Below are 18,557 nucleotides of genomic sequence, written 5' to 3' on the forward strand. Positions count from 1 at the left end.
TATTTTTTATATGTAATTATAATTTTATGAAATTTTTTTACCAAGTAAATAAACTAAAAAAAACCAACAAAGTTTAATATGTTTGATTCAATGACAAGTTTAATAAATTTTAAAAATAACTTGAAATTCAATCAAATAAAGTAATAAATATATGGACAACAAAATTAGGTTAGGATGACTCTATTGTTTTTCCCATGCATAAAATCATATATATATATTTTATTTATTTATTTATTTTTTCATTAAACAAATAGATTTCAAATCAACCAAAACTTAATGTTGGTGATTATCCGATTTAATAAATTTCAAAATAAATGGAAACTCAAATATGGGTCTAATTAATATCATATATTAATGAATAAAAATGGTATAAAATAACTTTAGTGTATGTCTTATGCACGTAATTAGATTTTTTTACCAAGTAAATAAACTAAAAAAATGACAAAGTTTAATATGTTGGATTCAATGACAAGTTTAATAAATTTTGAAAATAATTTGAAATTTAATCAAATAAAGTAATAAATTTATGGACAACAAAATTGGGATAACATATATATATATATACATATCATTCAACAAATAGATTTCAAATTAACCAAAATTTAATGTTGTTGATTACCCAATTTAATAAATTTTAAAATAAATGGAAACTCAAATATGAGTCTAATTAATATCATATATTCATTGATAAAAATTGTGTATAATGACTTTAGTGTATGTCTTATGCACATAATTAGATTTTTTATATGTAATTATAATTTTATGAAATTTTTTTACCAAGTAAATAAACTAAAAAAAAACCAACAAAGTTTAATATGTTGGATTCAATGACAAGTTTAATAAATTTTAAAAATAATTTGAAATTCAATCAAATAAAGTAATAAATATATGTACAACAAAATTAGGCTATGATGACTCTATTGTTTTTCCCATGCATAAAATCATATATATATATATATATATATATATATATATATATATATATGTATGTATGTATATATTTCATTAAACAAATAGATTTCAAATCAATAAAAACTTAATGTTGTTGATTGTCCAATTTATTAAATGTTAAAATAAATGGAAACTCAAATATGAGTCTAATTAATGTCATATATCCATAGATAAAAATGGTGTATAATGGCTTTATTATATGTCTTATGCACGTAATTAGGTTTTTTATATGTATTTATAATTTTATGAAATTTTTTTACCAAGTAAATAAACTAAAAAAAACCGACAAAGTTTAATATGTTGGATTCAATGACAAGTTTAATCAATTTTAAAAATAATTTGAAATTCAATCAAATAAAGTAATAGATCCATGGACAACAAAATTGGGATATGATGACTCTATTGTTTTTTCCATGCATAAAATCATATATATATATTTCATTAAACAAATAGATTTTAAGTCAACAAAAACTTAATGTTGGTAATTGTCCAATTTAATAAATTTCAAAATAAATGGGAACTCAAATATGGGTCTAATTAATATCATGTATCATTGATAAAAATGGTGTATAATGACTTTAGTATATGTCTTATGCACGTAATTATATTTTTTATATGTAATTATAATTTTATGAAATTTTTTTACCAAGTAAATAAACTAAAAAAAACCAACAAAGTTTAATATGTTTGATTCAATGACAAGTTTAATAAATTTTAAAAATAACTTGAAATTCAATCAAATAAAGTAATAAATATATGGACAACAAAATTAGGTTAGGATGACTCTATTGTTTTTCCCATGCATAAAATCATATATATATATTTTATTTATTTATTTATTTTTTCATTAAACAAATAGATTTCAAATCAACCAAAACTTAATGTTGGTGATTATCCGATTTAATAAATTTCAAAATAAATGGAAACTCAAATATGGGTCTAATTAATATCATATATTAATGAATAAAAATGGTATAAAATAACTTTAGTGTATGTCTTATGCACGTAATTAGATTTTTTTACCAAGTAAATAAACTAAAAAAATGACAAAGTTTAATATGTTGGATTCAATGACAAGTTTAATAAATTTTGAAAATAATTTGAAATTTAATCAAATAAAGTAATAAATTTATGGACAACAAAATTGGGATAACATATATATATATATACATATCATTCAACAAATAGATTTCAAATTAACCAAAATTTAATGTTGTTGATTACCCAATTTAATAAATTTTAAAATAAATGGAAACTCAAATATGAGTCTAATTAATATCATATATTCATTGATAAAAATTGTGTATAATGACTTTAGTGTATGTCTTATGCACATAATTAGATTTTTTATATGTAATTATAATTTTATGAAATTTTTTTACCAAGTAAATAAACTAAAAAAAAACCAACAAAGTTTAATATGTTGGATTCAATGACAAGTTTAATAAATTTTAAAAATAATTTGAAATTCAATCAAATAAAGTAATAAATATATGTACAACAAAATTAGGCTATGATGACTCTATTGTTTTTCCCATGCATAAAATCATATATATATATATATATATATATATATATATATGTATGTATGTATATATTTCATTAAACAAATAGATTTCAAATCAATAAAAACTTAATGTTGTTGATTGTCCAATTTATTAAATGTTAAAATAAATGGAAACTCAAATATGAGTCTAATTAATGTCATATATCCATAGATAAAAATGGTGTATAATGGCTTTATTATATGTCTTATGCACGTAATTAGGTTTTTTATATGTATTTATAATTTTATGAAATTTTTTTACCAAGTAAATAAACTAAAAAAAACCGACAAAGTTTAATATGTTGGATTCAATGACAAGTTTAATCAATTTTAAAAATAATTTGAAATTCAATCAAATAAAGTAATAGATCCATGGACAACAAAATTGGGATATGATGACTCTATTGTTTTTTCCATGCATAAAATCATATATATATATTTCATTAAACAAATAGATTTTAAGTCAACAAAAACTTAATGTTGGTAATTGTCCAATTTAATAAATTTCAAAATAAATGGGAACTCAAATATGGGTCTAATTAATATCATGTATCATTGATAAAAATGGTGTATAATGACTTTAGTATATGTCTTATGCACGTAATTATATTTTTTATATGTAAATATAATTTTATGAAATTTTTTTACCAAGTAAATAAACTAAAAAAAAACCGACAAAGTTTAATATGTTTGATTCAATGACAAGTTTAATCAATTTTAAAAATAATTTGAAATTCAATCAAATAAAGTAATAGATCCATAGACAACAAAATTGAGATATGATGACTTTATTGTTTTTCCCATGCATAAAATCATCTATATATATTTTTCATTAAACAAATAGATTTCAAATCAACCAAAACTTAATGTTAGTGATTATCCAATTTAATAAATTTCAAAATAAATGGAAACTCAAATATGGGTTTAATTAATATCGCATATTAATGAATAAAAATGGTGTAGAATGACTTTAATGTATGTCTTGTGCATGAAATTATATTTTTTATATGTAATTATAATTTTATGAGATTCTTTTACCGAGTAAATAAACTTAAAAAACCAACAAAGTTTAATATGTTGGATTCAATGACAAGTTTAATAAATTTTAAAAATAATTTGAAATTCAATCAAATAAAATAATAAATTTATGGACAACAAAATTGAGATAGGATTACTCTATTGTTTTTCCATGCATGAAATCATATATATATTTTTCATTAACCAAATATATTTCAAATAAACCAAAACTTAATGTTGTTGATTATCCAATTTAATAAATTTTAAAATAAATGGAAATTCAAATATGGGTCTAATTAATATCATATATTCATGATAAAAATGATGTATAATGACTTAGTGTATGTCTTATGCACGTAATTATATTTTTTATATGTAATTATAATTTTATGAGATTTTTTTACCAAAGAAAAATAAACTAAAAAAAGCCAACAAAGTTTAATATGTTGGATTCAATGATAAGTTTAATAAATTTTAAAAATAATTTGAAATTCAATCAAATAAAGTGATAAATCTATGGACAACAAAATTGGGATAGGATGACTCTATTGTTTTTCCATGTATAAAACCATATATATATATCATTAAATAAATAGATTTAAAATCAACCAAAACTTAATGTTGGTGATTATTCAATTTAATAAATTTTTAAATAAATGAAAACTCAAATATGGGTCTAATTAATATCATATATTTATGGATAACAATGGTGTATAATGACTTTAGTGTATGTCTTATGCACGTAATTATATTTTTTTATATGTAATTATAAATTTATAAGATTTTTTTACCAAGTAAATAAACTAAAAAAAACCGACAAAGTTTAATATATTGAATTCAATGACAAGTTTAATAAAATTTAAAAATAATTTGAAATTCAATAAAATAAAGTAATAAATGTATGGACAACAAAATTGGGATTGGATGACTCTATTGTTTTTCTCATAAAATCATATATATATATATATATATATATATATATATACATCTTTCATTAAACAAATAGATTTCAACTTAACCAAAACTTAATGTTGTTGATTATCCAATTTAATAAATTTCAAAATAAATAGAAATTCAGATATGGGTCTAATTAATATCATATATTAATGGATAAAAATTGTGTATAATGACTTTAGTGTATGTCTTATGCATGTAATTAAATTTTTTATATGTAATTATAATTTTATGAATTTTTTTACCAAATAATTAAACTAAAAAAATCAGACAAGCTATGTTGGATTTAACGACAAGTTTAATAAATTTTTAAAATAATTTAAATTCAATCAAATAAAGTAATAAATTTACGAATAACAAAATTGGGATATGATTATGCTATTGTTTTTCCCATGCATAAAATCATATATATATTTTTCATTAAACAAATAGATTTCAAATCAACAAAAACTTAATATTGTTGATTATCTAATTTAATAAATTTTAAAATAAATGAAAACTCAAATATGAGTCTAATTAATATCATATATTCATTGATAAAAATGGTGTATAATGACTTTAGTGTATGTCTTATGCACGTAATTAGATTGTTTTATATGTAATTATGATTTTATGAGATTTTTTACCAAGTAAATAAACTAAAAAAATCCCGACAAAGTTTAATTTGTTGAATTCAATGATAAGTTTAATAAATTTTAAAAATAATTTGAAATTCAAACAAATAAATTAATAAATTTATGGAAAACAAAAATTGGCATAGGATGATTCTATTGTTTTTTCCATGCATAAAATCATGTATATGTTTTTCATTAAACAAATAGTTTTCAAATCAACCAAAACTTAATGTTGATTATTGAATTTAATAAATTTTAAAATAAATAGAAACTCAAACATGAGTCTAATTAATATCATATATTAATTGATAAAAATGGTGTATAATGACTTTAGTGCATGTGTTATGCACGTAATTAGATTTTTATAAATTTTATGAAATATACATCGAGGTTTTCTATTGAATTTATTAATTAATTTAATAAACTTTTAAATTAATTTAAAACTAAAATATATATTTATAATCGCCACAAAAATTAATGAACCAAAACTAACAACACATTATAAGCCATGACTTTACTATTTTTTATATATATACAATTATATTTTCTAAATTTTTTTATTAAGTAAATATATTATAAACATAATTAATGTTTTGAATTATTTAATGATTCTTCTAATTTTTAAGAATAATTGGAATTCAAAAAACTAATTAATTAATTACAAAATAAATATAAATTTACAATACTTTGCCGTTACTTGAATAACTAAATGCGTACATATATAAAAAAAATCGTTCATTTACACCTTAAAAATTAAAATTCATTTGTTTTTAAATTCATATTAAATAAAATATTTTTAGTGACTATTAATTTTGAATCATTATTAATTATTTCTTATAATATAAATAAAAAATGAGGATGTTAATATCCATATTTTTTTATAATATTTATAATAAAAACATATGCTTTACCATATTAGTATAATGTTGTTCTTTATATTTTATTAAAAAGATTATATTTAATCGAATTTACAAAATAAAAAAGAAAAAGAAAAAAATGGCTTCCCAAGTTTTATTTTCACATTTCAAATAAGACCGTCTAATATATGAAATAAATTGGGATGTGATTATGTAAAAATGTGTTTGATAGTGATTTCAAATAACGTTTCTTATATTTATAACACTTGATAAAATTTTTAAAAATATTAAAAATATTTCATAAAATCACTATTAAAACTATTGTTCTTCAACCACTGTTCTGTTATGAATAAAGTAGGAGCCATAAGGCCCAACTCTTAGGGCGGCTTCCCCAAGTTGTGGGGGAGAAGGAAACACTTTTTATTCTGATTCCTAAGACCCGGCAACTTCAGGATTCGCACGGTATATTCATGCATTGTGTTGATCGCACCCAACCCACAAAAATCTTAGGGCCTTTGTTTCTCGGCCCAACCTATGCCCCCTAGTGGAGTCGCCCTGGTCTAATACCGACTTTTCTTCAACAACGTTGTTCTCCTTTTTAATTTCAAAGATTTGAATTCAGGCCCGCGATCCTATAGATCGTGATTTTTTGGCACACCCCACTTGCATGGTCGGCACCCCTTAATTAGTTAGGGAGACCTTCACCCAAAACTCGACGTAGCGTGTGGAATAAATCTCGGAAGATGCCCCTGTTTCGCTTCCGCATCCCTACTCTGTCAAAGGGCATAACGGTATCTTCAAGATAAGCTTGGGTTGTGAGAAATCATATCATTGGCCCGCCTGTGCTCCATTGCTCTATATGAAAAGGGAAAAAGGCCAAAAGAGAGGAAAAAAGCGGAAGCACAATAGAATAACTTGATTTGATCTCATTTCAACACATGGTGTCCAAGTCCCACTTTCCAAATGCCTTTTCCTCTGCGGATTTGGAGGTTATAATCCCATCTTCTATGCTCCTTTCTTGAATGATTTTCATTTGACTAGGCAAGAGAGTGTATTTGCGGGCGTAGGAACACTCAAGACTGGGTATGGAGAGCAAGACAAAGTTGAAAGGGAGGTTGGCAAGTCGCCCCCCTTGCCAGCCTCGCAAAAGCGAAATCACTTTTTTAACCCAACGGGTCTTCTTGGTGTTTGGTGCTGGTCCACTTGTGAAGTCGGCTTTCATTTCATCATCCAATTATGGGATACTGAAATTGAAAAACTATAAATTTAATATTTAATATTTAAAAATATTTAAAATATAATTAAACCCCAATCTAAACTGCCCACTTCGCTTCCCTTCATCTTTGATCATTTTCCACTTCCTAGTGAGGTCACTATTTATACCCACACCATCACTGTCATTAATTAAAAATCCAGATAATGATCACATGAAAATGTTCACTCGTATGCAGTAATTTTACAATATCACAGTCTTGATATTTCCCATTTCGAATCCAAAGTATGGGGTATGAGATGGGTTGGGTGGGGGGTGGTGTGCGGGAAGAAACTTGATCTGCATGAAGATTGACCTTTTCTTTTGGCCACAAATTTCCTCCATGTGTCCTGTAGCCAGGGGTCATAGTACACTTTGCGAAGACATGAGGCAACATCACCACGGAACTCTTCCTTCACATGTTCACTGAATTGTCTCCCAAAAAACCATCTCGACTACAGCCGAGTCGCCGACTAGAACCATTGCTTGGATGTTAAGAAAATAGGAGAAAATAAACTTTAGAAAATATAAATCAAGTGTGTTTATATACTTAATTCTGTCGTATTGGTGACTCAAGGGAGGTGGGTCTTATGCTAAAAAAAAACAAAAAAAGAATCTTTTCTGGCATATTATTTGTGCTGTGTTTGGCGCCTTCCCCACTTAAGCCCCCTAGACCCAAACGTGTCAAGGTCCAACTCACCCTAACAAGATACTACCGTCCAGATGTCCATTTCTTTATTATTATTTTATTTTATATACTTATTTAAAAGTGGTTAGTCGACGAAAATGTTACGAAATTGACTGGTCTAAGCCCATGCCCACACCCCATTTGACAAGGTCCCGTCAGTGCGGTGTGGGAGTTGCATCAACATTGGGCCTTTTTTTCAACCATTAAAATTATTTATTATTTATTTGAAAACTAAAACATTTTATTAAAAACACGTGAATAAATCAAGTGGGTGTTTGATAAATTTAACTTAATAATTTAATAATTTAATTTAATTTATATGATGAATAAGTTAATAAATTGCACCCATTCACATTTGAAAATTAGGTGCATACCATGTAAGACTTCTAATAATGTGGCAACATGGCACACAATTATGGAAAACTCTTAACCGATCATATATATTAGACATTTTTTCTGTTAGGTTTTTGGGAATCATGGAGACACAAATTTCATTTATTTTCCCGGGAGGGGTGGGAAATGAGACTAGTTTATGATATGTGGGGATGAGGACACCGCATTGATGGAGATTGTAATGAAGGGTAACCGTAGGATCTGAAGATTCAGAATCTGAGCAATGGAAGGAGGAAGGACAGCATCAGATGTGATTAAATAAACATATTTAAAACCCCCGGCCATCAGAAAGTTAGAAAAGTATGGTCAACGTCAACAGGTATATTCATTGAACGGCTCCGATTTTCTGTTATGACTCCCCCAACCTAGGAAGGTGGGGGAGGAAAGTGGGACTAGACCAAATTAATTAATTATTTAATTAATAAAAATTAAAATAGGAAATCAAAATAAAAGAGAGAAAAAGGGTAAAGGGGAACGAGCCGATACATACACAATTTCCATGGCGTGAGAGAAGGAGAAGGCGAGTACGTTTTAGAATTGAAGAGAGAAGGGGAAAGGGGAACACACAAAAAATACACACACAATCACATGGGAGAGGAGCTACATCCTGCGTTACACACTCTCCTCTCTGAATAAAAGCCCAGCTGCTTTAATTCCCTCTGCGTCCTCCCCTTTTGGCCTTTATTGCGCTTCTATTTTCTATTTTCCTCCCTCCGCTCTCGTTTTAATCTCTCTCAGAATCGTTGGAAACAGAGGAATTGAAGTGGGGTGTGGTTGATCTTTGGTGGGTTGTGTTTGATCTGCGGTTTTTGGGTTGTCTCTTGGGGGCAGAGAGGAACAGATGGAGGAGAGTCTTCTTTGCCAGTGGAGCGCGTTTAGATCTCTGCTTGCCATCCTTCAATGGTGGGGGTTCAATGTCACCGTGATTATCATGAACAAGTGGATCTTTCAGGTTTGCTTTCTGCTTTTCAGATTCTCAAATCCCCCCTCTTTCGGCTTTTGTCGAATGGATTTCATTTCCTTAATTTTGTTTTATTCTGTTTCTGGATGTGGTTTGATCTCCAAATTGGCAATTGTTCAATGGGTTGGCTTAATTTTGTTGTGATTTTCTTTTTCAGTTTATGTTTTCATCTTCAAATTTTAGATTTTCAAAGGGTTTGTTTAATTTTGCTGAAAAATTGATTTTGGGTTTGGAATTTTTCATTTTTATTTTTGAATCAGTGTTTTTTTCCCTCCATTATTGTGTTGATTTTTTTTATTTTATTCTATTTTATTTCTATCTCTTCATTCAGAAACAGCGGTGAATCATAATCGTGACACGGCGACAGTTGATGGTGTGCTTGCGATAAACAATGTCTAGTAGTCAAATATTTTAATTTTGTGTTTCCCCTCTCTATTCCAGTTGCCATGTAGGCAGTGATTATATTTAATAAATTATTAGAAAAATGTATGCATGTTTGCTCTGCAAATAATAATGCTCAATATGCTAGGATTTTACAAACAAAAAGACGTGCAAAATTGTCGGTGATGTAATGAGCTGGTTGTGATTTATCTGCTTTCTCGTTTTAAATTTTGATTATAATTTGAGCTGTTTGCCCCATTCGCAAGTTTGTTTGGCTGAGCAGGAAACCTTAGCTGGGCTGTCAATTTTGGTTCCTTCTGGCCACCTTGACTGGAGTACCTTCTGTTTGTCTGAAGTGCTGATAAATATACAAGGCTTTTCTGTGTCTTAGTTTTTGTAGGTTTTGGTTTGTACTGGTCATTCGGATTAAAAATTGTCAGTTCATCTGGCTGGTTCATTTGAACAAATTTTGGTTTACAATGGAGGTTACTGGATGGAAGAATTTGAAGCTCTGGATCTGATAGGACAATAGTTTCTTAATTATTTCCATTTTAACAATCGCATTTTCTTGTTCTATCTATACTGGGATATGATTTAAGCATGGATCTAGAATGTGTAGGCTAGTAGGAATGCCAAAGTATTCTTAAGTGCGTTGTTCTCTTGTTCCTAAATCTTTCTGTGCAAATTATCCTGAAGATTTTGTTATTTTCCTATTGATGGAACTGATAATTTCCTAATTTTAGTCTGTTATAATGCTAACTTATAATCTACTACGTGGAAGTGTTGCTGTTTGTTGTGCTTCCATGGAATGATAGAAATAACCCTCTTTGGAGCTTTGTTTTTGGTCGGTTTTATATCTCATATGCACAACCGGATTTCATCATTTATTCATAGAATAATTGGTTTCTAATCACTGTTGCAAAATATTAACTTGGAAAAAGGAATTGTTTGGTCCCTTTCATTTGTTTCATTGTTCATGACTGCATGGTTATGATCTGAATTTCTGGGAATCTGAAGTAATTTCTTGTGCAGAAACTGGATTTCAAATTTCCTCTGTCAGTGTCATGTATTCACTTCATATGCTCTGCTATTGGAGCCTATCTAGTAATCAAGGTACTGAAGCTTAAGCCACTGATAGTGGTTGACCCTGAAGATCGCTGGAGACGGATATTTCCCATGTCATTTGTATTCTGTATTAACATAGTGTTGGGGAACGTGAGTTTGCGTTACATTCCAGTTTCTTTTATGCAGACTATAAAGTCATTCACTCCTGCAACAACAGGTCAGGTTTAGAATGTGTTGTTATAAACACATCATTGCTTTTTCATCAGCTCTGATATTATTTATATTACTGTATGATACTTGTTTCTGATTCAGATATGTTTTAAACAGTTGTTTTGCAGTGGATGGTTTGGAGAAAATACTTTGAATGGCGAATTTGGGCTTCTTTGGTACCCATTGTTGGAGGAATTCTTCTTACATCTGTCACAGAGCTCAGCTTTAATATGTTTGGATTTTGTGCTGCCTTATTTGGCTGTCTGGCTACTTCCACAAAGACCATACTTGCGGAGTCTTTGTTGCATGGATATAAATTTGATAGGTAATACCTTTGTTCTTCCTCTTTCTTATTTTGTTGGTTCTTTTTTTTTTTTTCCTTTGAACTGTGAAAAAGGCCTATTTCCATTTGGTTTTGATCAAGTTTGCCTCAGGATTATTTTAACTGAAGCTGGTCTTGCATGTGAACTCTCATGGGACTGTGGTGTAACAATAATTTAGATCATGAAATTTAGATTTTGTGTGATGTCTTTTTCTCGCATTCCTGTTCTACAGTTCATATGGAATTAAAGTTGTTGATTTTAATTGTCAGTAATATCTGAGTTGAAAGTATTTTTGTTAAATGCTCTTAGAATTTAGAAGCTCATGTCCAAGTGTGAGGTTTTGTTTTATGCAGTTATTACTGAAAAATGTAGGTAATGTCCTCGTTTTCTATGTCACCAGAGGCTTAGACTGGTCTGATTCTAGCTTTATTGTGTTTCCAAGTTGGTATTAGTTTTTCTAGATTTAGTCATTTGACAGACGTATTCAATGTCGATCAAGCTGAAATGGGAAAGTGGACCTTTTTTAAGATTTGGGCCGTGGGATTGATTTGGTTAGTTTTAACTGGTGTGATGCGCTATTCTTAAAAGGAGGATCCCAATGCCACATACTTTGATAAATACACTGATTTTTCAAGCAGGCATTCTTTTGAAATTATAATTTCAAAGCTAAACTGATTCGACTTTGAAGTTGGACATAATTGTATAATTAGGATTTCCTTCTATTGATTGGAAACATTGTTGTTTTTGGTTTCTTTTGTCCTTTCTGAGACTTGAACCTGAAACTTGTCAATATGTGAACAGCTTGGGCCAAAAATTAATGTTACAGTTAGCTAGAGCTAAGCTAACAGGAGAGCTAGCTTCAGTTTCTAGTAGGTTTGGGTCAAAGGGTTTTAATTCTTTATGTTTTCTAGAGAAATTTAGGAAGGGTAAATTTTAACTTTTTTCACTATTTCTATTTTTCTAAAATATATTTGTTATTTATTATTTTTTAAATAGGTTTGGTATGTCGGTTCAAGTTAACTGTTAATAAATGGGTTATACACGAGTAAATCATGTTTGACTTGTTTATACACTAGTCAATCTCGTGTTTGGTGGCTTGTGTCGGTCCACTAAACTTTGATGGACAATCATGGTTTCTGTGTGTGTTTGGTGGTTTAATGTGGCAAAGAATCCCTTGATAGTAATATCTGGTTCAATAGCTTGATGATGTAAGTTGGTCGCCTATGCTGTTATCAGGTTTTGATCTTATTTGAACTGATTCCATTCTTCAAAAGATTTATGGGCCAGAAGCAAGCAAATAGGGTAACTAGTTTATTGTTTCAAAATGTAGTATGATCTTCCATCTTAACTAGCGTGGATTCATGTCTATCAGTGTGGCAAGGCATTTGGGTGATCGTGACCTCACCAAGTCTGATGACCTTTTGCCTACCCATGATATTATTTATGCATTGTTTATACGAATGAAATGAATATATGTATTCTTTTGAGATATAGTGCATGATATTGCAACTTCTAAGTTTGAAAAGGGCAGCTAATCATCTTTATGCTTGCTTTGTTTGCCCAGTATAAAAGCTGCATAAATAACTGACTCTTTTTTGTCAGGCTCTTGGAAAGAATGGACATAGGATATGCATGCTTCTAATTATGTTGTATGAGAATGTGTTCAGGTTTATGCATGGAACCAACCCTTGAGGCCTATCTCAAGTGTTAAGGGGTTGGGTGGGATTGTGGGAGGTGGTAGGTTCCAGTCCCAGACTCCCAATGGGGGCCAAATAAAAAAGGATTTTTTTTTTCCTATTTAAAAAAGGTTTATGTGTAGAACTAACTTCAGAAGAGGCATAAAGGATGTTAATATCTTAGTAATCATAAGAAATTCCTGGTTTAAAATGGAGTCGGTACTTTTCCAACATAATTTTAATGTAGCATTGTGGATGAATTTCCAATAGAATATGTTGGAGGTTTGGATGATGAAGGCTATTTATTCATTGGCTGCTTCTTGTCATTGATAATAATGTTCTCATGTACTGCTCTGGCACCGTCGTTGAATTCTGCACTTTGATCTTGAAGTAATATATTCTGCAGTCACCATGCTGCTTGACCTTTGTAAAAAGTTTTTTAAACTGTTTTTTTTTTCCTCTCCTCTTTTCTGAGAACTTGCACCTTCAGGTGTGGCTTTATTGAGGGTAGTGTCACTCATTTTAGGTGCTTTTGGAATTTATTCATAGTTACAAGTGAGAAATTCTCATTTTATTGGTTTTACTTTACTGTAGCTTCAAACTTGTTGGTTTATGCATATTGTCTTATGAGGATTCATTGGATGTTTGTCTCATTCAGAATGAACTTTTTTTTTTTATTGGGCTGGTGGGATAAACTAGATAATAACAGTAGTGAATGTTTGTGGAGAGGTCTCCTGGATGCTTCTTTTGGTTTGTGTGGAAGAAGAGGAATTGAAGAACTTTTAGGCTGTGAGGGTCCCCCCCGTGAAACTTCCATTCATTCTGAGACCCTTTTTTCTTGAGCCAGACAGATAGGTCATATGGACTTGTCAACACTGCCCTTTGTGATGATTGTGCAGTATCCATTTGATTTTTGCATGATAAAAAAGTAATGTTGATACTAAATACTGTATGGTTGCTAATTGCATGCATATCTTCCCACTTGCATGTGGGGAATGGATGCTTTGGAGCTAATGCTTTGTTCAATTACTCCTGGGGCATTGACTCAGGTGGAAAAGAATGGGGTCGAGTTGTTGTAGGTTTAGGATTTGAATCTCTTTATGTTTTCGTGTTTTTGTATGTGGAAGAGATATTTTAACTTGTTTTTTATTCCATCTTTTCAATTGAAAGCGAGTTAACAAAGCATTTAATTATCGTGAATTGTTTAAGTATTATAGAATACATTATTTTATTTTCTTTTTGTATGTTTTATTGATGTTCAACTCATACTTGTCTTGTGATTATTTTTGTTTACCCTTTAGCATAAACACAGTGTACTACATGGCACCTTTTGCAACCATGATCTTGGCAGTGCCAGCTATGGTACTTGAAGGTCCTGGTGTTATAGATTGGTTTCAAACTCACGAGTCTATTGGTCCGGCCCTCATCATCATTTTCAGTTCTGGGGTTTTGGCTTTCTGCCTCAACTTCTCCATCTTCTATGTGATTCACTCAACAACTGCTGTCACATTTAATGTTGCTGGAAATCTTAAGGTGAGCTCCCTTAAATAGAAACCATCTCTGAATACTGTTCTCTATAATACATTTATTGATTTAATTGCTATAATGAATCATCATCCTCGGCCATCCTTTTTCCTGTTTGTAGTTTTTACAATTTATTCAACCTCAATGCTACCATTGTGATAAAGGCCACTGCTTCCTCTTCCTGTTTCATTTCTCTGGAGTCATGCCATTTTGCTCCTTAATCCCATTGGCAGGATTATTGCCGAGGGAAATAATCCTGGGACATTATCAACTGCATTAGTTAATGAGCATGCATTCTTCATTTACAATTTGTCTAAGCTCAAATATTCTTGGATCGTCTTCACCGTCATACTGATGCTTTTGTTGCTGTGTTTATTTTTGTACAGGTTGCAGTTGCTGTCATGGTTTCATGGCTTATATTCAGAAATCCAATCTCAGCTATAAACGCAGTTGGATGCTCAGTGACACTCGTGGGCTGCACATTCTATGGATATGTGAGGCACAAGCTCTCCCAACAGCCTCCAGGGACTCCTAGGACACCCCGGACACCACGGAGCAGGATGGAGCTGCTCCCCCTTGTAAACGATAAACTAGATGATAAGGTCTGATTAAGAGGTCTTCATGTTCCTTGGCAGTTGAGAAAAAGGATGAAAGCCCAAAAAGGATTAAAAGAAAAAAAAAACGAAAAACAAGGAAACACCCTACTTGTTATGTAGACCTTTCCTTTAGATCAATTAAAATTTTAATAGATTGCTCCTTTTTTCCCCTAAAAATAAAAGGTATTTCTTAGCTTCTTATTATCCTATGCTCGTTAAACATCACTTGCTCCACATGTTCATGAATATCATGTTGTTTGTATGTTGTTGAGATTGAAACAACCTTTAGGCCTTATTGGTTGATAAAATGAAGTATGCTTTTAATTTGCAAATGCCTCTTGTGATGATATACAGTCCCAAGAAATGGTGTGAGAGTCAAGTTTTGCATTCAATGGGACGGGACCTACATTGAAAAAGGCTCTGTTTTATGCAACTGAGAACCTAAAACACCATAAGATTGCAAGTTGTGGAGACTGGAGAGAACCTAAAACACTATACATTTCAAGTTGTAGAGAAGGGTGCGTTTGCCCCTCTAGATGTCCTTTTGCTAATGATCTCTATTATAATATTTGATTTTAAATAAGTTAAAATGAAGGTCAGGTAAAAGGGAAATGTCATTTATTTAGATACTGTAACCAAAAGAAAACCCTAGAAAAAGAACCATGAAAATATTCCAAACACACTGAAATTTTGGTGCAGACAAATCCATGTCAAATGCATTAAAAGAGGAAATTATACCAAGTACAGTGCTATTTTAAATAGACTAGGAAGAGATCAATTAGTGGTTAGAAAGGAGGGTGGTGAGGAAAAGAAGCAAATATTACAATTTTCCACAGTTTTTTTTTTTGCCCTTATGAATATTATTATAACAAGTTAACAACTAAGAGTCTAAAACTATGCCAAGAGCCAGAAGTTCTTCTGCCACCTGGTGCTGATGAGGTAGCCACCCATGTCTTTGCTCTGTTTCCTGACTCCAATGGTCAAGCACTCTGCGTTGTTGATGCACTGCTCCACAAACCCCTGGGTGCTGCTGGCTCCACATAAACTGCACAAAACCAAACACCCGATCATAGAATGATTAGAGATTTAGATCAAACAGTCTAGGATCTATGGCTGGAAAATAAATCATGGGATATGAGGGTGGACCCACCAATTGATGAGTGGAGAGGGCTTCTTCTGACCCAGCACTAGCACAGACACCTCTAGCTTCTTCACTTGGCTTACCACTGTGGCCAGCCTTGGCCCTTGGATTACCAATGCCTCCACTTCCACCTGATTGATTACCAATGAAATCCCATTGAAGCAAGCATAAGCGATAGATCATGTAAAAGCGAAAGAAATCTATGCTGTATTTATCATCTCTCGGTACATGTGTAAAGAAAAAGGAAAAGATGAAAAAATAAAAGCTGAAATTTCTGAAAATTCCCCCTCCATCCGGAAAAGGAAAGGAAAAGGGCAAAAAAACAATGGAGTTCATAAAAACTATTCCCTAGCCATTTGAGAGGGAAAAAAAATGAAGAGAGAAGCGAGGGAAATGAAAAACTGAAATTGCCGAAAAAATTCCTCCCTCCAAAGCATTGACGGAAAAAAGAGGGATATCAAATATAATGGAAAAACAATCTTAATTTCTCACTTAAACGACTAAATGGATCTTGAAAACACTACCACAAAAATAAAGATGGAGGAAGGAACAGAAGACCCATTTCGGTTTTTTTCGCTGATCATTGATCCGATCTCAGTAAAACTCTTCAACATCACATACCTCGGGTTTACAAGCCTTGCAAAGGGACCCGAGTGAGTTAGCAAGGTAAGGAGAAGAAGAAGACTCAGTTGGCCTCTCAGAGCCCTTATGGGAGGGAGGAATGATGTGAAGGAGAGTCAGGATATCCCCCTTGTTGGTGACATGTGTTAGTGCCCACATCATTGCATGCTTGGAATTTGAAGTATGATCCACCACCACCATCACTCTCTTCCTCATCACCAACCCGCCATTCTCACCACCATACATGTGAAGCCCTTCCATTTGTTTCAAACTTCTCTCACACCCTCCATCACCATGCCTGCTATTATTTCCACCCCATCTCTTTGATGATGATTTCCAAGCCTCTTTCCCACTCAGTTGCCTCAAAAATGAACCTGAACTTGGCATCTTCTTCACTCCCAATGCTCGGAAAGGAGTAGGTTGTGGCCCTCTGGTTGAAATCAGTAAATGGAAGTTATGAACTATTAAAGAGAGGACGAAAGAAAGAAGAGGGAAGAGAGAGAGAGAGAGGGGGAGAGAAAGACAAAAAGAGTGATGGATGGCAGGGGTCAAGGTCTGAGCTCAGAGGTGGGGGTGGTCAGTGGTGGCGAGGCTGATGATACAAGGCCATGATTTTTATCTTTATGCAGGTTAAAGTCACGGGAACCACTGTCTAGTTGTGGCTTTATTATGCATGGATGTAGTAAACAATCACTCCTACTCTGGTTTGATGATGAAAGGAAGGATTCTTTGTACCACCTTGAGGCCTTTACATATCACAGTTTGATTCTTTCTCCTTTTCTTGATTCTAATTTAAAGGTTTACCCATAAACACTCATTATTATAATGATGATTTTATTTGTTTTTCATGCCACATGGGTACCATATACAATCTTTTCAGATGAGTATTCAGCCACATGAGTGACTGACTGTCCAATTCTTCAAATCCATCTCCCCATTGCAGGCATCAATTGCTTGTTCAATCCTGATGGGGTTCATGGGCTTCCTTGAATCACAAATCTATTTGATCTCCATGTACCTTTTTATAATTCTACTTCTTTAATATATTTTCTATAATCTTTTAAAAATAATGATGCTTTCCAAACTATGTACATGTTATTTATATATTTGTGATTTTAAAATACATTTATATAATTAAGAGAAATTCATATTTATATAATGTCAAATATCTTCTTTTTCATTCAACGTAAGATATCACAAATATTCCATTTTTTTTAGAACGTGTGTATATAGTTGAAAGGTATTTTGTATTTATATAGTATTAAGAACTTTTTTATTTCTCCAATATAAGATATTACAAATATCCTTATATAAACACAATACCCTTGTATTTTATTGGATTGTAAAGTCAAACAGATAAACACTATTTATTGGGTCAAACATAACCTTATATTGAAGTTAAAAATTGGTTCTTATATTATTTTGTAACTACTTGCACCAAATCATATAAAATATTACTTGTTTTGAGTTTAAATGAACTATTACAGTTTTAAAATACGTCTAAATGATTAATAAAATTTATATTTATATAATATAAAAAACTTTTTTTTCTGTAAAAGATCACAATAAATAATAATAAAAAATCAATCTATTTGATATGAAGCATCTCATTCTTTAGAATGAAGGTGCTCCTCTTTATGAAGAATCAAAAGGAAAGGAGTGGTAGGTAGAAGAATCAAAAGGAAAGGAGCGGTAGGTAGACACTTTGATTTTTAGGAATGGAAATCATATAAAAATAAAAATTTTAAAACAACAATTTCTTAATGGGGTTTATCCCAAAACCCTAA

At 30.9% G+C, this 18,557-nt stretch overlaps 2 protein-coding genes across 2 annotated transcripts; one reads left to right on the forward strand and one right to left on the reverse strand.

Annotated features, from left to right (window-relative positions):
- The first annotated feature begins 8,574 nt into the window (after positions 1 to 8,574).
- LOC100243662 (UDP-galactose transporter 1) lies at positions 8,575 to 15,212 on the forward strand. The gene is made up of 5 exons (XM_002285814.5): positions 8,575 to 9,224; positions 10,647 to 10,896; positions 11,007 to 11,214; positions 14,190 to 14,421; positions 14,799 to 15,212. The coding sequence occupies exons 1-5, from the start codon at positions 9,114 to 9,116 to the stop codon at positions 15,018 to 15,020; spliced, it is 1,023 nt and encodes a 340-aa protein (XP_002285850.1). The 5' UTR covers positions 8,575 to 9,113; the 3' UTR covers positions 15,021 to 15,212.
- A 484-nt stretch (positions 15,213 to 15,696) lies between these two features.
- On the reverse strand, positions 15,697 to 17,427 carry LOC100248801 (uncharacterized). Its single transcript, XM_002285813.5, has 3 exons — positions 16,771 to 17,427; positions 16,159 to 16,280; positions 15,697 to 16,053 (listed from the first exon to the last, which is right to left on the reverse strand). Exons 1-3 carry the CDS (start codon positions 17,155 to 17,157, stop codon positions 15,903 to 15,905), a joined length of 660 nt encoding a protein of 219 aa, XP_002285849.1. The 5' UTR covers positions 17,158 to 17,427; the 3' UTR covers positions 15,697 to 15,902.
- Between the last annotated feature and the right edge of the window lie 1,130 nt (positions 17,428 to 18,557).

The sequence above is a fragment of the Vitis vinifera genome, chromosome 18, assembly GCF_030704535.1.
Source record: "Vitis vinifera cultivar Pinot Noir 40024 chromosome 18, ASM3070453v1".
In the NCBI taxonomy this organism is placed as follows: domain Eukaryota; kingdom Viridiplantae; phylum Streptophyta; class Magnoliopsida; order Vitales; family Vitaceae; genus Vitis; species Vitis vinifera.

Excerpts from the sequence above, each read along its gene's own strand:
- LOC100243662 (XM_002285814.5), top strand. The coding sequence starts at position 9,114 with ATGGAGGAGAGTCTTCTTTGCCAGTGGAGCGCGTTTAGATCTCTGCTT. Across the intron at positions 9,225-10,646 it reads TGAACAAGTGGATCTTTCAG|AAACTGGATTTCAAATTTCC; the intron begins GTTTGCTTTCTG and ends TTTCTTGTGCAG. Across the intron at positions 10,897-11,006 it reads ATTCACTCCTGCAACAACAG|TTGTTTTGCAGTGGATGGTT; the intron begins GTCAGGTTTAGA and ends TGTTTTAAACAG.
- LOC100248801 (XM_002285813.5), bottom strand. The coding sequence starts at position 17,157 with ATGCCAAGTTCAGGTTCATTTTTGAGGCAACTGAGTGGGAAAGAGGCT. Across the intron at positions 16,281-16,770 it reads GCAAGGCTTGTAAACCCGAG|GTGGAAGTGGAGGCATTGGT; the intron begins GTATGTGATGTT and ends GTAATCAATCAG. Across the intron at positions 16,054-16,158 it reads CCCTCTCCACTCATCAATTG|TTTATGTGGAGCCAGCAGCA; the intron begins GTGGGTCCACCC and ends GGTTTTGTGCAG.